The sequence below is a fragment of the Conger conger genome, chromosome 2 (genome assembly GCF_963514075.1).
Source record: "Conger conger chromosome 2, fConCon1.1, whole genome shotgun sequence".
Lineage (NCBI taxonomy): Eukaryota > Metazoa > Chordata > Actinopteri > Anguilliformes > Congridae > Conger > Conger conger.
The window spans coordinates 71,131,344-71,149,700 of NC_083761.1; the positions used below are offsets into that span (position 1 = coordinate 71,131,344).

The window sequence follows — 18,357 nt, forward strand, 5'->3', positions numbered from 1 at the left end:
CAGATCAGTCTGTAATTTGGAGAGAATCTGGTCACAAAGACCCCAGTATCTCTTAAAAGGTATCTCTTAAAAATCCATGTGCTAATAACTTTAATAAGGCTACACACTCCACCCTCACTCTGATGCCTGTCTCAGGGCAGCACCTGGTCAAACTTCTTCTGCTTCTTCTCCAGGTTGGAGACGATCTGCCGCTGATGGTCCAGGTCCACCATCAGGTCGTCCAGCTCCTGCTGCAGGCGGGTCTTGGTCTTCTCCATCTTGTCGAAGGCCATGGCCTTCTCCTCCAGCCTCTGGGAGGTGCACTCCATGTCTTTCTGCAGCTTCCTCTTCACCTCCTCCAGCCCATCCATCACCCCCACGTCATCCTCCAGCTTCTTCTTTGTCTCAAACAGCTAAACACACACAGACTCAGGATCAGCTCCCACCCAAAGGAAACCACAGTCAAGAATACATCCTGTGCAGGTGTGTGTGTGTCTGTGTGTGTGTGTGCGCATGGGCGTGTTTATGGTTGTCAGCGTTTGTGTGTGCGTAGGGGTGAGTGTGTGTTTGTGCACATGGTTGTGAGGACCAACATATGGAAATAAACCTTTGGAGTGAGTATGTTTGCATTTCTATACTTGTGAGGACTAACATATAGAAACACACATTTGAAGTCAGTGTGTGTAATCTGTGTATGTGTGTTTGTTTGTGTGTGTGTGTGCATGTGCACTTGTGTGTGTGTTGTTCACCTGGGCCTGCAGGTTGGCCAGCTGCTTTTCCAGATTTTTCCGTGCCTCCTCCTCTTCTTCCTGCTGGTCCTGCAGGCTGCTCTTCTCCTCCTCAAGCTGCCGGATGCGGCTGCTCAGGTTCAGCTTCTGACGAGTCTCCTCCTGCAGTAGCTCCTACAGTCACAGTCCCAGAGGAGCAGTCACACCTCCACTCACCTCCATATCTCGCCAAACCATGAAACACATTCACTCTCTCATATACCTCCATATCTCAATAACCCATGAAACACATTCACTCTCATATACTTCCATATCTCACCAAACCATGAAAACACATTCACTCTCTCATATACCTCCATATGTCACTAAACCATGAAACTACACAGGAGTATAGTTTGTAAATGGGCCTGGGGACTGTGGTCCCCCACAGGTCTCACCCCGTGTCTCTTCCAGCTGGGCTCACCTGGGTGTCCTGCAGCTGGCTCTCCAGGCTGGAGGTGTCCTTGGCCAGTTTGATTCCCTTCTTTTCAGCCTCCTCCAGCAGTGCTGAAACATTGTCCAACTCCGCCTGAGAGGGAGAGGGAGAGAGAGAGAGAGCAGAGTCAGCACCCCAACCCTGGGACAAACCCACAGGGTGCACGTGGGAGCCCCATGAGGAAACAGGATCATTCCGGTTCACTCGACAACCCTCTGTTCGCTCATCATTAAAGCGGCACATCTGAGCTCCACACTGCAGCTCACTGTACGAGTCATGGGACAGCTCTGCAGTAACTAACAACATAAATTAAACTTCAAAATGTCTGCCAAGTGTCTCCGACACCTGCCCCTCTGATACCCGCACAAATATTAAGGAACATGGACAACACCTTACATCTCCTTTTAGACCGTGTAGGTGCGAGGGGGTGGTGATGCAGTGGGCGATTCTCACCTGCAGTTTGTGGGTGCGGTCCGCCAGCTCGCCCTTTGACCGCTCTCCCTCGGTCACCCGAGCCACGACCTCCTGTAGCTGCGCCTCCAGCTTCTTCCTCTTGTGCTCGGACTCGGCCTTGCCCTGCTGCAGCCCCTTCACCTCCACCGCCAGCTCCTTGTTGTCGCTCTCCAGGGTCTGCTTGTTCTTCTCCAGGTTGGACTTGAACTGCGCACAGGAAAGGACCCGAGAGTCAGCCTCTCTATCTGTGGAGAGTCACTCACATGACTGTCCACCTACGTGTGCCCGCTACAGGCCGCTGCCACACCTACAGAAGTCTGAAGAGGCAGGCGCACACCAACTCAATGGCTTAAGGTGCAGTCAAAAAGTGTAGTAACTACGCAAGATAAAGACTCACACACTTGATGTAATGCTCCAAAATTAAAAGTTTTCATCTAACAACAGGGTTGACGTTTTGGGCATACCAAAACCAAGGGTGGCTGAAACATCAACTCGGTTTTTGGAGCATTACATGAAGTGTCTTTTTTCTTACATTATTTAATCTATAGCCTGCTCAGAGGTGAAAGGTGGAAGTGTTTGCCCCAGGCCAGACTGGGAGACCCACCCTCTTGGCCTGCTCCAGCTGCTCAGACAGCTCCTCCAGGGCAGAGGAGTGTCTCAGCCGCATCTCCTGGATCTGCGACTCATGGTTCTTGGTCTCCTCGTCGATGGCCTTCTTCAGCTCCGCCACCTCCTGCTCACGCTTGGTCCTGGGGGTGGGGAGGTAACGGGGGTTACATAGCTACAAGGACAGGGCAGTGAGCAGGTACCTGAGCCCCTACAGACCCAAGGACAGGGCAGTGAGCAGGTACCTGAACCCCTACATACAGACCCAAGGACAGAGCAGTGAGCAGGTACCTGAACCCCTACAGACCCAAGGACAGGGCAGTGAGCAGGTACCTGAGCCCCTACAGACCCAAGGACAGGGCAGTGAGCAGGTACCTGAGCCCCTACAGACCCAAGGACAGGGCAGTGAGCAGGTACCTGAGCCCCTACAGACCCAAGGACAGAGCAGTGAGCAGGTATGCGTACGTACCTGAGCTCCTGTTGGGCGGCCGTGGTGTCCAGCGTGTCCTCCAGCTCCGTCTTCAGGGCCTCCAGTTCCTCGCTCAGGTCCCTCTTCAGCTTCTCGGCCTTGTTTCGCGACATCTTCTCCGACTCCAGGTCCTCCTGCAGCTCGGCCAGCTGCGCCTGCATCTCCCGCACCTGCTTCAGAGCGTTGTTCTTCTGCGCCACCTCCTCGTCGCCCCTGGACACGCCCAAACACCTTCCATTACCACAGCGCACCAGCACCCTTGCCTCACATCGTATAAATGTTTTATTAAACTGTGAGAGGCACATTGCAAAAAATAAAAAATAAAGTCAATCTTAACAAGTATTTTAGTTTACTTCTATAACTTTTTTGCTAAATATAACAAAAAGACTCAATTAGGTGAAAGATTATTATTTTTTTCCTCCTTTTTTTGCAGCACATTATAGGAAGTTTTCTAGGTTACATAAAGAAATTTAGGTGGAGCTGCTGGCAAAAGAAGTATCAGCCTGGGGCCCCTTATTCTAGGTTTGGTTGACGTTTGTTGTTGATAGACTCTGCCAGACGATGTTACATTTCTCTGATAAAATATGCCCCAATTCTCTCCATGCAAAAATGACTAAAATGCATATTTCTGCAAAAAGCAGTGGCATAAGGGAGGTGAGGCCCGCCTGAACATACATTGGACACAAGGGGGCAGTGTTGTAAACGCTTCAAACACAGCAACATGGGGGACGGCTGCTTGCTTGCTGGCCTCTTCCCACAGACTGGAGCAGTGTTACTGAGACAACTGAGAGAACCAATGCTGCACACACTGTGGTGTGTGATCAGTGCAGATTACACACAGCCAGGTTTCCACACACACTCAACAAAACAACCATTTGTATAGGAGTAAAGGCAAGATTACTAATACAAATAAGCTGAGCTGAGCCAAATTATTACCAAATATAAAAAGGAAATTACACAATTAATCCATACCAAGGCAGGCTGAATTTATTAATTATTTAACCACTAATTATAAGACAAAAGACTGCCATATTCTAGTTGACCCGTTCAAAAATGATAAAAAAAATTATTGTCCAAGCCCCAACAGTGTGAACTGACTTTCATTTCAGTTCCTCTGCTGCAGCTACAGTCTTACCGATGTGTGAGCTGCATTTCAATGTGCTCCTATTTACAGCAACCAGGACATCTGTGAATATTTCCATCACATTAGGTGAACCAGTTGTTGAACCAGTCCCGAATGCAGGCATTGGCTGAATTGAAAGGCTTTGAAGAGCAAACCTTTCCTTTGGGAAAAGACCATCCATCCAAAATATGGGAGTGAAGCTGGCACAAACTGTGCTGAACAGCTGGAAGAGGCGGCTGTTTTGTAACCATGAATGTTAAAGGCACTGCGAGGGACTGAGCTCGAGTGGGCTTCCGAACATCGTGCTCGAGCCCTGCTACTCGCGCTGGGGCGAGAGAGGGATGTCACGCCGACAGACAGATCATGTGCCTGACGGACTCACCGTGCCAGTGAGGCCTGCAGCTCCTCCTCCTTCTTGGCCAGCTGGACCTTGAGCTCCTCGATCTGGGCCTGCAGCTCGGCGATCTGGTCCTGCAGGTCCGTGGTCTCCGCGTCCAGCTTCCTCTTGGCCTTCTCCAGCTCCTGCCTCGTCTTCTCCTCCTTCTTCAGACGCTCTGGGGCGCAGAAGGACACCGTTAGCCTGTTAGCTCCAGTTGGGAAGACACACTCAGCTTCAGAAGGTTGTTTTTTTCAGTGGTGGTAGCGAGAGGACCTCACCTTCCAGGTCCACCATCATCATCTCCTGCTTATTTTTCAGCTTGCCCAGGTTCTTGGCTTTCTCCTCCTCCTCGGTGAGCAGCGAGGTGATCTCCCCCACGCGGTCCTCCAGCAGCTTCTTCTCCTGCAGGGACAGATGAAGGGTGTCAGCGCTAGGCCTGGAGCCCCGACCACCCCACTCACCATCAGGAACTTCCGCCCTCTAGCTCCGCTTACTCCACTCACCTTTGTGAACTTGGAGTTCTGGTCCTCCAGAAGCAAGATGTCCTCCTCCATCTTTTTGATCCTGGCCTCGGCCGTCACCTTCTCCAACTGCAGCTTCTGCCGAGCGGCTTCCTCCTCGTCCAGCTGCTCCTCCAGGTCCTTTAGGCGGCGTCACACACACGCGCACACACACACTGTGACTGACAGAATGCATGTATGGGATCAGCAGAATCAGTAGCCCCCTCTTATTGGGATCATGATGATGTGAAAGATGGCTTCCACCGGTGGCCAGACTCACCTGGATGTGCGACTGCATTTTCTTCTTCTCGTTCTGCAGGCTCTGGTTCCTCTCCTCCTCCTCCTCCACCCGGGACTCCAGGTCATGCAGGATCTCCTCCAGCTCCTGCTTCTTGGCGGCCAGGCGGGCGCGCATCTCCTCCGCCTCGGCAAACAGCTCCGTCTCCGCTTGCAGCTGCTCCGCCAGGATGCTCTTCTCCTCCAGGAGCTGAGGACCAATTATATTTAAATAATATAATACAAATATACCCACGGATATGACCCCTTTACAGGAGCAGCCCACACACTCCTGAGCACAGTGCAAATAACAGTACACATGATGCATATAGTCCTCCAACTCAAAATTACTGCATATCTAGAATGACAATGGCAAAGTAGATCATTAACAGTGATCTTCATGTTTAGGGTATCAGTATCTTACCTGCTGACATCATATCTGTCAGTATCTCACACATAGCCCAGTCAAGCGGTAGGACTCCCAGGACACAAAGCTTCCACCCACCTGCTGGTGTTTCCTCTCCATGTCCACCAGCTCTCCCTCCACCTTGGTCTGTTTCTCCTTGACCTTAATCAGCTCCTCATCCTTGGCCTGCATCTCCTCCTCCTGCCGGGTCACCTGGAGCAGCGGCTTCACCTGTGGGAGGGGGGGGAGGGCTGATTGTGAACTTGTGACCGTGAGAAGGATAAACCAGAAATGGTGGATCCAGGAGCAGTCTGAGCCCCACCTTGGTGAAGAGCCTCCACCACTGCCAGTGGCGCAGTTTCAGGTAGGCGGCGCAGTTCCTCTGCAGCACCTTCAGGGCGCTGAGCTGCTGCTGCTTCTTAGCGAAGGCTCTGCGGAAACACGGGGTCACGTGATCGGGCCTGTGTCACAGCTACACCTAGGGCTCAAGCAGCCAGCTTTCTACCATCTTCAGAGCTGCTCAGTGTGGCAGGGTTGTCGGTGCTGTTTCCACAGGACTGTCCCGTGTACAGCTCCTCGGGTGTCTACAAAAACCGGGGGGCACAGGATAGGGGCCGGAGCAGCTTACTTGCGAGCCAGGTATCCTCGGCAGACGGACTGAAAGTAGATGATGATGTCAGTGATCTTCAGGTCCCGCTCCTCCTCCAGGTGGGCGAGGACTCCGGCCCGGAAAAAGATTTTGCTCTGACCGATCCGGAAGAGGTTGGGGTCCAGCTCCAGGGCTCGGATCTTCGGGACGGTGCGGGAGGAGAGACGGGGACAAGGAGATGAGTTGAGCACAAGGTCAGAGAACGCTGCTGCGCTCTCATCCCCTGCAGTGTAATAACTGGCCTAACGCTGACAAACGGCCAAAAAACGGCAGTAGTAATATAACAGATTAATGAGGCATTACCATTCTCTCACAGGCCTGCTTGCCGTCCATGAAGCCCTTGGGGATGGCATTGGGGGTGAGGATCTCATACCTGTGAATATTAGCGAGTGAAGAGAGAGGTTTGCATGAAAGCCTCCTGTTTGTGTGCCAGTACATCATTTCCCAGGGCCAAATGTGAAAAACAAAAAGTAGAGAAAGCCTTATTGGCTGACTGGCTGTTCCTTCTGGAAGACAAATCTAAATGATGACCTCAAGCATATCACACCAAATGTGGTACATAGCAAAGGTGTCTGAGTGTGTCTTCATAAATGAGAGAAAGATGACAGTAAATGTGTTTCAGCCCTCCGGCAGGCGAGAGCTGGATACCTCTGTCTGAACTCCTGGAAGACGATACGGTTGGGGAAGCCCTGTCTGCAGATGCGGATCCCCTCCAGAACTCCGTTACACCTCAGCTGGTCCAGAACAAGGTGGGGGTCCAGTTTACCCGCCTGAGAGAGGGAACAGCGAACGAGGGACAGTCAGAAGAGTGATTAGGCTTGCACCCTTAGCCATTCCTGCTGCTTTATTTCAGTTTTCACAAAAAAATGTCAGCTATGTCTTCTGCTAGCTTTCTTCATGCCCCAAAACTGCACAACCTCTCTGTTTTGTTCAATAATATCTGACGGAGGGGTTAAAAATAGCATGTTTTTCACTTCCCGAGGTAGTTTTTCAGTGGCACGCACCCTTTTCTCGTGGTTGGGGATGATGCAGCGGACAAAGTTTGGGTTGGTGTTCCTCAGGGTGGCCATCAGCTTGGTAAGGGACTCTTTGTACAGCTGTCCCACGGTGCGGAACATGCCCTTCTTGGTCTTGTAGGTCGACCCAAAAGCGGTCTCGTTCATCCCGGCCACCTGGTCCAGCCCTACAATGCGGTCCACTGCCGGCGAAAGGGGAAGGGGAGAGGAGAGAGGCGTTTAGGAAAGAGGGCCCGACCGGGGACTGGGGGATGAGGCACACAGAGCAGCGAGGAGCAGCGGCTGGAGTTATGGACAAGATGGATGACCGCATCTACACGAGAGCCCTACAATACATGACTGACAGCCCGCACAGCTTGGGGGGGGGGGTATGGCCAGGGCAGGGGGCAGGATCAGCGGCCTAAAACTAAATAGGCACGAAGAAAAAGCAACAGAAAATAAATATGGAAATTTTAGGAAGAAAGGAACACAAAGCCAAAACAAGACTAACCAAACAGCACAAAATAAAATGTAAAACAAAAACATGTAAAACAATCAACCCAGACTCAACTACATTGACAGGCACAAGCACTGGTTTGGGTCAGGGTTGGGTTTATTTCCCCACCAGATGCCCTGAAGTAAAAATGCTTGACCTCACAGCATCTTGGAAAATGCGGTCAGTTGGTCATATGAGACCAACTCATCCCTCATCTTGATAATGCTCACAATCCAAATTGGGCACATTTTGCTGAAGCAGATCTATATAATGTCCTTTCAGGATTGTAATATGGATTCCATCGTTAATGTACCTTGGATCCACCCTGGCATTTCCAAGAGGAATGGTGAGAACCAGCATTTAAACCTGACTGGCGTAAGGGACGGCAAACTAGCGATCGGGGAAATGACAAACATTACTGTGGGCTCCACTGACTTTAACCTCCCCTGGTACACAGCCATTACATGGCAGGAGAACAGTACAGTCTTGACAGTGGCCTTCCCTTCCAACAGCATTTCCATTTCAATCAAACAAAGCAGTTTAAATTCAGTTCAGAAAACTGTCAATTGAATAAATATTTGGACCTACTAAATAGGTTGGATCACATGACATTATGTATTTTCTTGGGGGTAAAAAAATGAATAAATACTTTTGTTTAAAATAAAAACAAATCGAAAAAAGTAAACCATCTGAAATGTACCAGATTTATCAGAAGGCTTAAAGAATCAGAGCCAGTGAGATTTACAGCATGTGTCAGCAGAAGTGCAGCAGGGGAAGTGCCACAGTGGTGGAATGCTGGTGGTGGCTGGGTCTTATGTGTTCTCCGCACTGTGGAGGAGTCTGGGCCTCACAAAGAATTTAGGGGGGAAAAAAAAACACAACAAAAACAATAGAGCTGTGTTCATTTCAGAAGCCCTGCCAAATTTGCACATTTTCCTTCACTGCTAACTCAGACTCAAAAATGAAAACAGAAAGTCCAATCACCAGTTTGGAAAAACCCAAAATAAAAAGGGACAACTTAAAGGACATTATAGAGATCCAGACTTCTTTTTGTGTTTTTGCAAAATGTTGTCAAATAGTTGGCTTTGGTTTTCCGTTTTGTCAGTGAGGGACAGGACTGGATACTAATGGCTCTCTGAAGCAGGCCTTCAGCAGTGTATTTATACATCTTTCCTTTCAGCAATCTTTCACTTGGCCAGCCAATCCACTGGATATCTACTTTTGATTTGTTTTTCAGCTCTTTGTGGAAACTGGATGTCTTACTCTGTGAGGTTTTATTTCATTTTGCAGAGCTTCAATGAAAAAGTCCAAATAAAAATATGAAATTAACAGTTCTACAAAAGTTGTAATATTTAAAGAGCAGAACACAAAAAGGGATCCTTCCTGACGATTTCTCAAGGCTACTAGTTATGGAGCTTTTCTGTGATTATCAATAACTAAGGGCAGCCTGTAGCCTACTGCCTAAGGTACATGACTGGAACCTGTTGTAGCCACGACTACAACAGGTTGCTGGCTTGACTTACTGCATCACACCATAAACCATCTTCCTAACCACACACTGACACCTTATCAAGATCGATTGTGAAGTCATTCAGCAATGAAAACAACAGGAGCTGCACGTTACTGTGTTGCCTAATGGAGCTGTACCCTGCACTGTAAGTGGTAAGTAACATGGTCTATCGCCCCAACAAAGGTTCATCCACACAAGATTTTGGAGAATTACAAATCTTCATGGTCAACAAAGACAAGCAAAACAACAAAAAAAACTTTACTGATGACTGTCTGACTGTGTGGTGTCACTGTACAGTAAAATCTAGTGACCGAGATGCAAAAATGTATGTCAAAAAACCCATCTTGCACCAAACCAATTTATCCTGAACGAGCTGTGGCGAGGTAACCAATTAGTAACTGATCAGAACAATCAAATCATACAGGGTAGCAAAAGCCCATTGCTGTTCTGTTTACTGTGATCCACATTAAGTGAACACAGTACCAAAAAGACCTAAAACCTGGAGAATGGTGCAATATCTTCCCCAGCATTTCCTCTGAAAGGTCTAAGACCACACAGTTCAGATTCTATACTGCATCCTCTCTAAACAGCAATAATAAAAAAGGACATTTTCCTCTGTGAAAGCTCTGCTCCTCCACTTTCCCAAAACCCACCATGAGCCCCTGACAGCCTTCAGAGTCGTCACAGAACGGTGAAAACACCCTTCTTGACATCTTGGCCCTGATGCTCCAAAACCTCAGCCAAAACATGGCTTAACATGGCTGGTTGATGGCTTGTGAGAGGAACAACTTCATTGGGTTTGCCTGGAGTTAAGTGAGAGGGTCATGTGCATGCCAGAAGAGTGATTTATTGCTCTGTCGACCATAAGGCTCCAAGGCACTTCTGTCAGACCCTCCCCCAACATAAACGTTTCCATTCCTGATAAAATGTAGTATGAAATTACAATAAGCGGGGTAAAGTGCGCTAACTCAAGCATCCACAACGATAAAAAACTATAACCACTGTGACACGTGACAGTCATTCCCCAGTTAGCCTTGATGGAAGATGGACTAAATAATGCCTTCATCCAATATGCAGGACAATGACAGTACCAGCACCCTATAAACAGTGTATTCAGGGTCCTGATGCCTAATTGCACAGCAAAACTGCACATTACAATTTGGTCGACTCAGTTGAATGAATGAGGCGGTTATTCAGAGTCAATCAGAATAAGACATGGCTGAAATGCCTTCTATAGAAATGCTTAAAATCAGACTGAGTGAACCAATCGGGATGAGCTTGATAAAGGGGAAAGGAAGAATGGCGGGTTTGAACAGCATTGCTGAAAGGTATCGTTACCCGTTTCACTAGGTTAGTACCAATGCATTAACATCATGCAAGCCGAGAGGCGATGGGTGCTTCTGAAAGTACACAATGCGCTTGTAAGCAGAGACCTACAGCATCGTATACATTCACCTGGAGGGTCATGGAGACTAGAAACATTGTCATAGAAAGAGGCTCTTTGTATAATCTGAATCTCTACAGCAGAGAAACAGAGAGAAGGGGGAGGGGGGGAGGAAAAACAAAAACACACACATGCAAACACACACACACACACACACACACACACACGTACACACACACACATACATGTGCGCACACACGCACACATATATGCATATATACATAGACACACGCAGACACCCCCATGCACACCCCCACAAACACACACACACACACACACACAATCTGGTTAGTATTTCACACGTAGCTAGAGAGGATAACAATTCACACATTACCAAAATGTTATCTCAAGGAAGAGTCCTCATGCACATTACCAGTCATTTAGTCTTGTAGAGTGAAGAAACCCTTCAAAAATCTGTCCCATGTTTATTTCATTAATGGTGTAGAAAATGGAATGTGCCAGTGACCTGTAATCACTTTCATTGCTGTTTTAACAGCTACTTAAAACGGAGCACAGACTGCAGCTCATGATAGCATGTGTCATCCTTCTGGAATGAATACTACTGTGACCTTCAAAATGGCAGCACAATGAGGTGGTTCACGGAGATGCAATGTGTGGTTTAAAATGTACACTGTAGGGAAAAGAGAAGTGGCCAAATCATAGTATAAAACTAAAGTTTTTAGGCCAGGTTTCATTAAAATCACTTCAAATGAAGAAAACATTTGGCGGCCTGGATTCAATCAACATTTGTCCTGAAATATAACTTTTGACAACAAAATAAAGACAAGTGTTAGTTTCTCCCTCACAAGCAAAGTTCAACAAGCATCAAATGAACTTGAGCAACAGTGTTTGTGAAGAGGGATAGAAATGAACACTCGAGTCAGGACGAGTGATGACTGGATCCAGGCTCACGTCTCCCAGCCCGGGGGCAGTGAAGAGAGAAACAAAAGCAGATGGGTGTGTGGTCGACCGCCTCATTTCCTTCATTAAGCCTCAGTCTACACTCCAGTCATTCCTCAGCGAGACTGTAAGGCCCGGCCGTACCAAGAACTATAACAACAACTACAATGACAATGATGCGAGCATCCACACTGATGAACGATAATGCTCTGTTCTGTCTCTCGGCTATGTCATCTGCCATTTTGTATGTGGCCCCCTTGTAAATTCGGATGGATTTTCAGTGGCTGTCAGTGTTTTATTTTTCATGCAGCTGAAGAAATAAATCCCAAGGATATCGTTTGTCACTGTTGTTGTTACAGTTGTGGTGTGGACTTGAGTTTGTCCACTTGGGTTTGGTGATTTTTAAAACAAACATATTCATAATTATGGTTATAGTTGTAGTTCTTGGTGTGGACGGGCCTCAAGGCTGATGCCTGCTGATGGGCGTGGCTTAGAGACGAGGGGAGGCGGAGCTCACCGTCCTTCCACAGCTCTCCCACAAACTTGTCGGTGGATTGGTGAAGGAGTGTGGCCACGTTGTCGTTCAGGGGGTCCATGTTCTTCATCAGCCACTCGTCTGCCTTGTAGTCCACCTGGATAGAGGGTCTTTTTTTATTTATCCACTTAGTTATTTCCAGAGGTGAAAAGGCCCAGGGATTAGAAAGTAAAAGTCCTGCCATGTACTTCTTCCACCCATGAACACAGCCAGCTGATTTCACTTATTAGTTCTACCTTCTGGCTGAAGAACCGAGCTAATTGGCAAATCCAGGTGGTTGGCACAAAATATTGTCCTTTTACTTTTACTTTCTGAACCTCTGGTTATTTCTGAACACTTCCTGCCTCCTCTTTTCCCCCCCTGACTGTTCTGGAAGTGTCCGCTGTAACTCCTGAGCCAGCTGGGCAAGCAGGACTGCAGCTGAGGTGTAATGTGCTTGTACAGGTACACGGTCACAGTTAGGCCATGCTTTGTGTCTCTATGGACGGGAGGCCACACACACGCACACACACACACACACACACACACACACGAGTGGAAGCGGAATGGCCTCGAGTTATGTGACTGCTTGTGCTCTACTGCAAATCTCACATAAATGTGAAACACATGTTCACTCGGGACCGTGGTGAACGACAGGGGCATTCAGTAGGAAGCGGGAGATTTCTCCATTACAGAGCACTGGGTGAGACTAGCCTCCCCACCGCGTATAGGCACGGAGAATGGGTTACCGCCGCATCGATCTGTAGTAACGGACGAGGTGTTATCGTTTTTCATCCATTAATGAGCGAAACCGGGCCTGCTCTCCAGCTTTAGTTCCCTTTGGCAGACTTTGCGTTTGAGTATGAATGGCCGAACCCGGCGGCCAGCGGCTGACTTGCGGTCTGCGCGGTGGGTACCGTACCTTGCCGGCGTAGTGGATGATGCAGAAGTCGGCCTTGTCCTTCAGCTGCCGGGGCTTCTGGAACTTGGGGTGGGTGCCCTGCTCCTGCACCAGCTTCTCCACGAAGGTCTTATCCGTGGCCTTGGGGAACCAGCACTCCTCATCCAGGAGGGCCAGGACGCCAGGGGGGTTCGCCTGCAGCGTGGTGCGAGAAATCACGGGTGAGAAATCACGGCTAGAAACCATGCTGAGAAATCATGGTGAGAAATCACAGCTAGAAACCATGCTGAGAAATCATGGTGAGAAATCACACCGAGAAATAATGGCGAGAAGTCATGCAGAGAAATCACACAGAGAAATCACCCCATTACATGGGTAACACAGGGGACTGTTTGAGGACCAGACCCACAGGGCCGGGGGAACACTGACCGGCCTCTCGATGAGGTCGATGCAGGGCTGCAGGTCCAGGCCGAAGTCGATGAAGCTCCACTCGATGCCCTCCCTCTGGTACTCCTCCTGCTCCAGGATGAACATGGTGTGGTTGAAGAGCTGCTGCAGCTTCTCGTTGGTGTAGTTGATGCAGAGCTGCTCAAAGGAGTTCAGCTGCAGAGAGAGAGCGAAAGAGAGAGGGAGACAGAGACGGGGTAATGAAAAGACCATCCATCTGAAAGGAGAAGACAGCCACACTCCTACTTCATATAAAACAGTCTGGCACCATATTTACAGAGAAGGCCTTTACTATGGACTTTTACTAGTAGTATAACCAAAATGGCAAGAATTGATCCGGATGAGTGATTTCACCCTGGTTGCCTATGTATAGCGTAATAACAATGACTGATGTTTTGAATGCGCTTTTATAAGAATTCACACCACTTTTATTTGTTTCTTGTTTTGTTTGGCTTTAAGGGTCGAAACGTCTGTTTCTCTACATTTCTGCCTCCTGGGGGTCTGTGGGTGGAAAAACAGCTGCCGCAAATCAGGCACCAAGTTTGGAGGTTCACCGTGGAGGTTTTCATTGGAACAATACCTCTTCTCAAAACAGAGCCAAAACACAGCGCAGCTCACAAACTACAATATAACTCAATTTACTAAAACCAATAAACAAAGCATATTTACAAAAATAAACCGCCGGGAACTGACTATAATTTGCACAGGTTATGTTAGCTCATTCACTTTTTGACACAGAAACTGAAAAACTGAATTGTGCAGTAAGACGAGCTGAAGAAGCCACTCCCCTAGCGTTACTGGAAGAATTACCGCACAGATTTACAGAAACAGACTGAACTGCCTTTAAATCTCTGGCTTCGTCGACTTCCTGAGAAGGAAGGCAGGTTTCTGACCCTAAGCCTTCCCGGGTGTTGGTGTCCGTGACGTCTCTGTGGGGACAGGCCCGCGGGACCGGTACCTGGAAGATCTCGAATCCGGCGATGTCCAGGATGCCGATGAAGGAGGCGCCCTGCCGCTTGGTCCTGTCCAGGGCCTTGTTGATGCGGTGGACGAGCCAGCGGAACAGCCGCTCGTAGGTGGCCTTGGCCAGGGCCTCGATAGCGAAGTCCGCCTGGGGGGGGGGAGAGAGGAGGCCGTGTCAACGGAGTGACCTCACACTATCTCAGAGGGGCCGTTATGTATGAGTCATACAGTACCAATGCACCTTTTCACAAACCATGTCTATGACCTTTGAGAAATTGCGAAATGTATAATCCTTATGGGGACACCGGTTTGAGGCAGCACAACCGGTGACATCACAGAAAGGTCATTACTCAGTATGTGACCTGTGCTAAAACAGCTTAATCTCAATGAATAAATCCCCCCGCAGATTCACATCTTAGCAGTGCGCCTAGGGTATGAAACACGAAAAATGAGAGAAAGTCTTAAATGTCATGAAAGGAATTTAAAGGACAATCATTAAAAACATACTTTCCTTTCAAAACCAATTTTAACAAAGATTTCCAGCGAGTCCCAATTGTATTTGTCGACACCGCTAATTGCTGGAATATCTTGTTGGTTCGTGGGTAGACTGGCACATACATGCTGCTCCAGCACGTACAATGGCAGTCACCACTCGTTAAAAGTGACTGTCGGATGACAGGGGTCGCACGGGTCCAATTCTGCGCCTGCATACGGTCGCATGTGGTCTTCATCTACAGTCGTTCACAGTAACTGCCCAGTCAGCCTCTAGCTGTCTCTCCTCATCAATCAGCCGTTTTACTGAAGATGCGGCAAGGAGTATTCCGCAGACAGGTGCCTCTGCATAAGCATGAAGCAACCCTACTGCCCCTGTGAAGGACACTGTTCTGCTGAGTGCTGAATTTCTGCCCGGACTGTGGCCAACAACTTCAGCACGTCTATGCACTCTTTCAATGCCCAGCTGTACCAATGAGCAGGGCACATAAACCTGAACTGACTCAGTAAAATATCTGTATGAATGACTGGATGTAAAAATGTCACCTGTGCTAGCTGCTTTGCTAAAGACCAAAATGTAATGAAACGTACAGGTTTAAAGACCCAGCACGTTATCATTAAATGACGGAATACCTTTATCCTTCCTCTCTGCCAACTGTGTAAGATAATATATCATCCCGCTTGGTTCCAACACCTTCAAAATGTAGCCTTTTTTTTCCTCTCAGAGAAGTTTAGTGTTAAATAGCAAACACTAACAAATTAGTCAAGTATTGGTTTCCCTACACTAAAATGACCATACAATACAATATGCAGTGCTATGTGAAGAATGCATACATCATTTTACACATAATAAACACCTCTACTTCTGTTCCTGGGCTCCAGGCCAACTTCCCATTGCACCTGGAGGTGGCCAACACAGCGCTGGTCTAAGCTAATTCCCTTTGGCACTGCCTCTATGGCTTGCCTAAGGTATAGCCTTGGGTCAGGCCATGTTGAGTCTGAGGAACATGACTTATGAGGGATTAAGGGCACAATAAGTACCCAGGGCTTGACGTGACATTTGCTGGTTACTCAGTTAATCTCACTGGACTCTAAATGTTTACCCCAGTAATTCTACCTGGGTGACAGATTTTGGGAGCACACCTTGGTTATGCTCACACGGGAGCAGACCTGGGTCAAATACATAATTGTTTTGGATTCACATACTTTTCTGTGTTTGATTGAGCTTGTCTGGTGCAATCGACCTAACAAAGAGGACCAGAAGGCAGGGTTTGCCTTTTTGAGAGCATTGCATAGGTTCCAATACACCAGACAAGCTCAGTAAAGTAGAAAAGTATTTGAATTCAAAACAACTACATATTTGACCCAGGTCTGTGTGGTAGAGCATAGCATTTGTCAAATGCGGGATTGCCTACCTGCTCTTTGGTCTGTGCTTTCTGGACATAGTCTCTGCCGACCTTGATTCGGGGGGAGAGGATGGCGCGGGTGAACTCCATCACGTTCAAGCCCAACAGGTGGCACAACTTCTGGGCAGCTGCAAGCCCAGGAGGAGGAGGAGGAGGAGGAAGAGGATGAAGATAACGGTTCATGGCAGGAAAAGTTGGAACTAGTTTATTTAAGGACTGGTTCAAATATGAGCCATTTCCTCACAATCCACTGCAGACCACCAGACAAGTGGTCCTGGCAGTGAGCTGCACTTCCATAACTTCAAATGAAGGATAACTCATCTCCCCAACTGTCAAAATAGCCTGACCATTCATGGAGAAGACAATATAAAAAAACAAAACATTTTTCCAACGGAATAATCCCTTATGTCATACGTAGCCTCTTAGGTATGCATAAATATCCATGAAATTGAAAATAAAACACTGGCTGTTTATTGTACAGTGGAGTAATAGGCATTAAAGAAAATCCTTTCTTTATTTATCGTGCCGAACTAGAGTCAACCGGAGTGATTTGGGACTTCTCACAGCGGGAGTTCTGGAAAAGTTGAGAGCAATCAATCATTCATCAGCCAGATCGCCAGCCTGGCCTGCCTCTGCCAGAGCTCACAGACCTGCTCCTGCCAATGGGACTCTACAGGGCCAGAGGCACAGCACTGCTCTGGCACGTGGCAGCCAGCGTTGAGTAATAACTTAAACAGCGCTGCCTCGTTAGCGTAAGAGGTCCAGGAGCAGCCGTCCTCAGCAGCTGAGAGCAAAGCGAAGCTCATTTGACATGATGCGGCCAGGCTGTGCGGGCACCACGCTTCCTGGACAGGAAACACTACATGACAGGACACCGAATCGCAACCGTCTGGCCGACAGGAAACAGCCGCGTCTGCGCTCTCAATGTGCAAGGCTGGACGAAGCTGTTCTGCCCGCACACGGCCAGCAGGGCGAGGCTGTCTCACCCGTGTTCTCAGGCATGGAGGCCTGGTCCGTGTTCCTCTCCTTCTTGAACACGATGTTCCCGAACTGCAGCACTGAGGAGACCACCTTCAGCATGGCTGCAGAGACAGGCACATACAGCCGCAGTTAATGGTCTGTGGGACACAATGTGGAACCAGCCCCACACAGCTGTCCATTAGTCAAGATCTTACCCATATTAATATGTGTATGTGTGTGTGCCTCTGTGTGTGTGCGTGTGTGCATGTGCATGCGTGTGTGTGTGTTCTCATACCCAGGATCTCATCGTGGGAGAAGCTCATGATGTGCATGGCCTCCATAGTCTCCTGGAAGTTGTCCTTGTCCTGCTGGCCGGGGATGGGAATGTTGCCGTTGGAGAGGAAGCGGTAGCTATTCAGTCCTTCCAGGAGCAAGTCGGCTGGGGAAGACCAGGAGATCACATATCACTTTACACCCACGAAACAGTACTCGCAAGGCCAAGCAGAAGCCTGGGGCTCTTATCAGTCAGGAAGCTGAACTGAAACTGAACCATAACCGCCCTTTTCTTTTTTCTACATTTCTGACAATGATAATTAAAAGCATTGAACAAATGGAGCACCAATCAGTGCAGTACCTATACACTGGAAACACTCAGTATAAAGCTCTTGTGATATTAGTGCCCTCAGTCCACTGAAGCCGCGACTGACACTCACATTTGAGGTGCTCTCCTGCTCCAGCCAGCAGCTGGTAGAAGATGTGGAAGGTCCTCTCATCTTTGGCTTGACGGATGGCTCTGGATTTCTCCAGCAGATCTGAGCAGTGAGGTCATGGACCGACAAACTTACAAATAATGAACCCAGCCTCCCTCTAAGCCTGGCCAGGACCTAGCTGCGTACAAGCTGGATATGCACCTCAAAAACACACTTTGGTACAGCTGAAATTTCAAAAGGTTCCTCTGCAGCCCGCCAACCTAACTGTGCTGCCCCCAACATATCGCCCCCCTCCCCCGGCCCAGGTTCAGGCCAGTCCCCTGCCGCCCTACGCAGGATACAGGTCTCTATATTGGCCCCGACGATGTAACCGGTGACATCGAAGTTGATCCGGATGAACTTGCCCTGTGGAGAACAGCAAGGGGGAAGGACAGAGAGGTGAGTCACTGTCCGGGTGAAGGCATGACAGGGCTGGTCACGGCTGCAGTCGAAATTCAGAGGGGAGGAACGGGGGTGGAACATGGAACATGCCTATTTAAGGAAAACAAATCTCTACAGTTATTGTAAGCGTCCATG

At 48.6% G+C, this 18,357-nt stretch overlaps 1 protein-coding gene across 4 annotated transcripts in view; it reads right to left on the reverse strand.

Moving 5' to 3' along the window:
• LOC133119440 (myosin-10) overlaps positions 1 to 18,357 on the reverse strand; it is a 68,703-nt gene that overhangs the window by 6,137 nt on the left and 44,209 nt on the right. For 2 of the 4 annotated variants that reach the window (XM_061230033.1, XM_061230036.1), the window contains exons 8-33: positions 18,123 to 18,186; positions 17,785 to 17,883; positions 17,367 to 17,510; positions 17,098 to 17,193; positions 16,121 to 16,239; positions 14,209 to 14,361; positions 13,233 to 13,406; positions 12,825 to 12,998; positions 11,906 to 12,020; positions 10,500 to 10,562; positions 7,048 to 7,241; positions 6,692 to 6,813; positions 6,347 to 6,416; positions 6,023 to 6,183; positions 5,717 to 5,825; positions 5,494 to 5,625; positions 4,993 to 5,199; positions 4,716 to 4,853; positions 4,491 to 4,614; positions 4,216 to 4,387; positions 2,711 to 2,923; positions 2,240 to 2,384; positions 1,636 to 1,842; positions 1,171 to 1,275; positions 729 to 881; positions 144 to 392 (exon numbers count right to left, since the gene is read on the reverse strand). In XM_061230033.1, the coding sequence (XP_061086017.1) occupies positions 144 to 392; positions 729 to 881; positions 1,171 to 1,275; positions 1,636 to 1,842; positions 2,240 to 2,384; positions 2,711 to 2,923; positions 4,216 to 4,387; positions 4,491 to 4,614; positions 4,716 to 4,853; positions 4,993 to 5,199; positions 5,494 to 5,625; positions 5,717 to 5,825; positions 6,023 to 6,183; positions 6,347 to 6,416; positions 6,692 to 6,813; positions 7,048 to 7,241; positions 10,500 to 10,562; positions 11,906 to 12,020; positions 12,825 to 12,998; positions 13,233 to 13,406; positions 14,209 to 14,361; positions 16,121 to 16,239; positions 17,098 to 17,193; positions 17,367 to 17,510; positions 17,785 to 17,883; positions 18,123 to 18,186 (3,702 nt within the window). The remainder of the gene's footprint in view (positions 1 to 143; positions 393 to 728; positions 882 to 1,170; positions 1,276 to 1,635; positions 1,843 to 2,239; positions 2,385 to 2,710; positions 2,924 to 4,215; positions 4,388 to 4,490; positions 4,615 to 4,715; positions 4,854 to 4,992; positions 5,200 to 5,493; positions 5,626 to 5,716; positions 5,826 to 6,022; positions 6,184 to 6,346; positions 6,417 to 6,691; positions 6,814 to 7,047; positions 7,242 to 10,499; positions 10,563 to 11,905; positions 12,021 to 12,824; positions 12,999 to 13,232; positions 13,407 to 14,208; positions 14,362 to 16,120; positions 16,240 to 17,097; positions 17,194 to 17,366; positions 17,511 to 17,784; positions 17,884 to 18,122; positions 18,187 to 18,357) is intronic. The other 2 variants (XM_061230035.1, XM_061230034.1) reach the window with 1 other exon arrangement.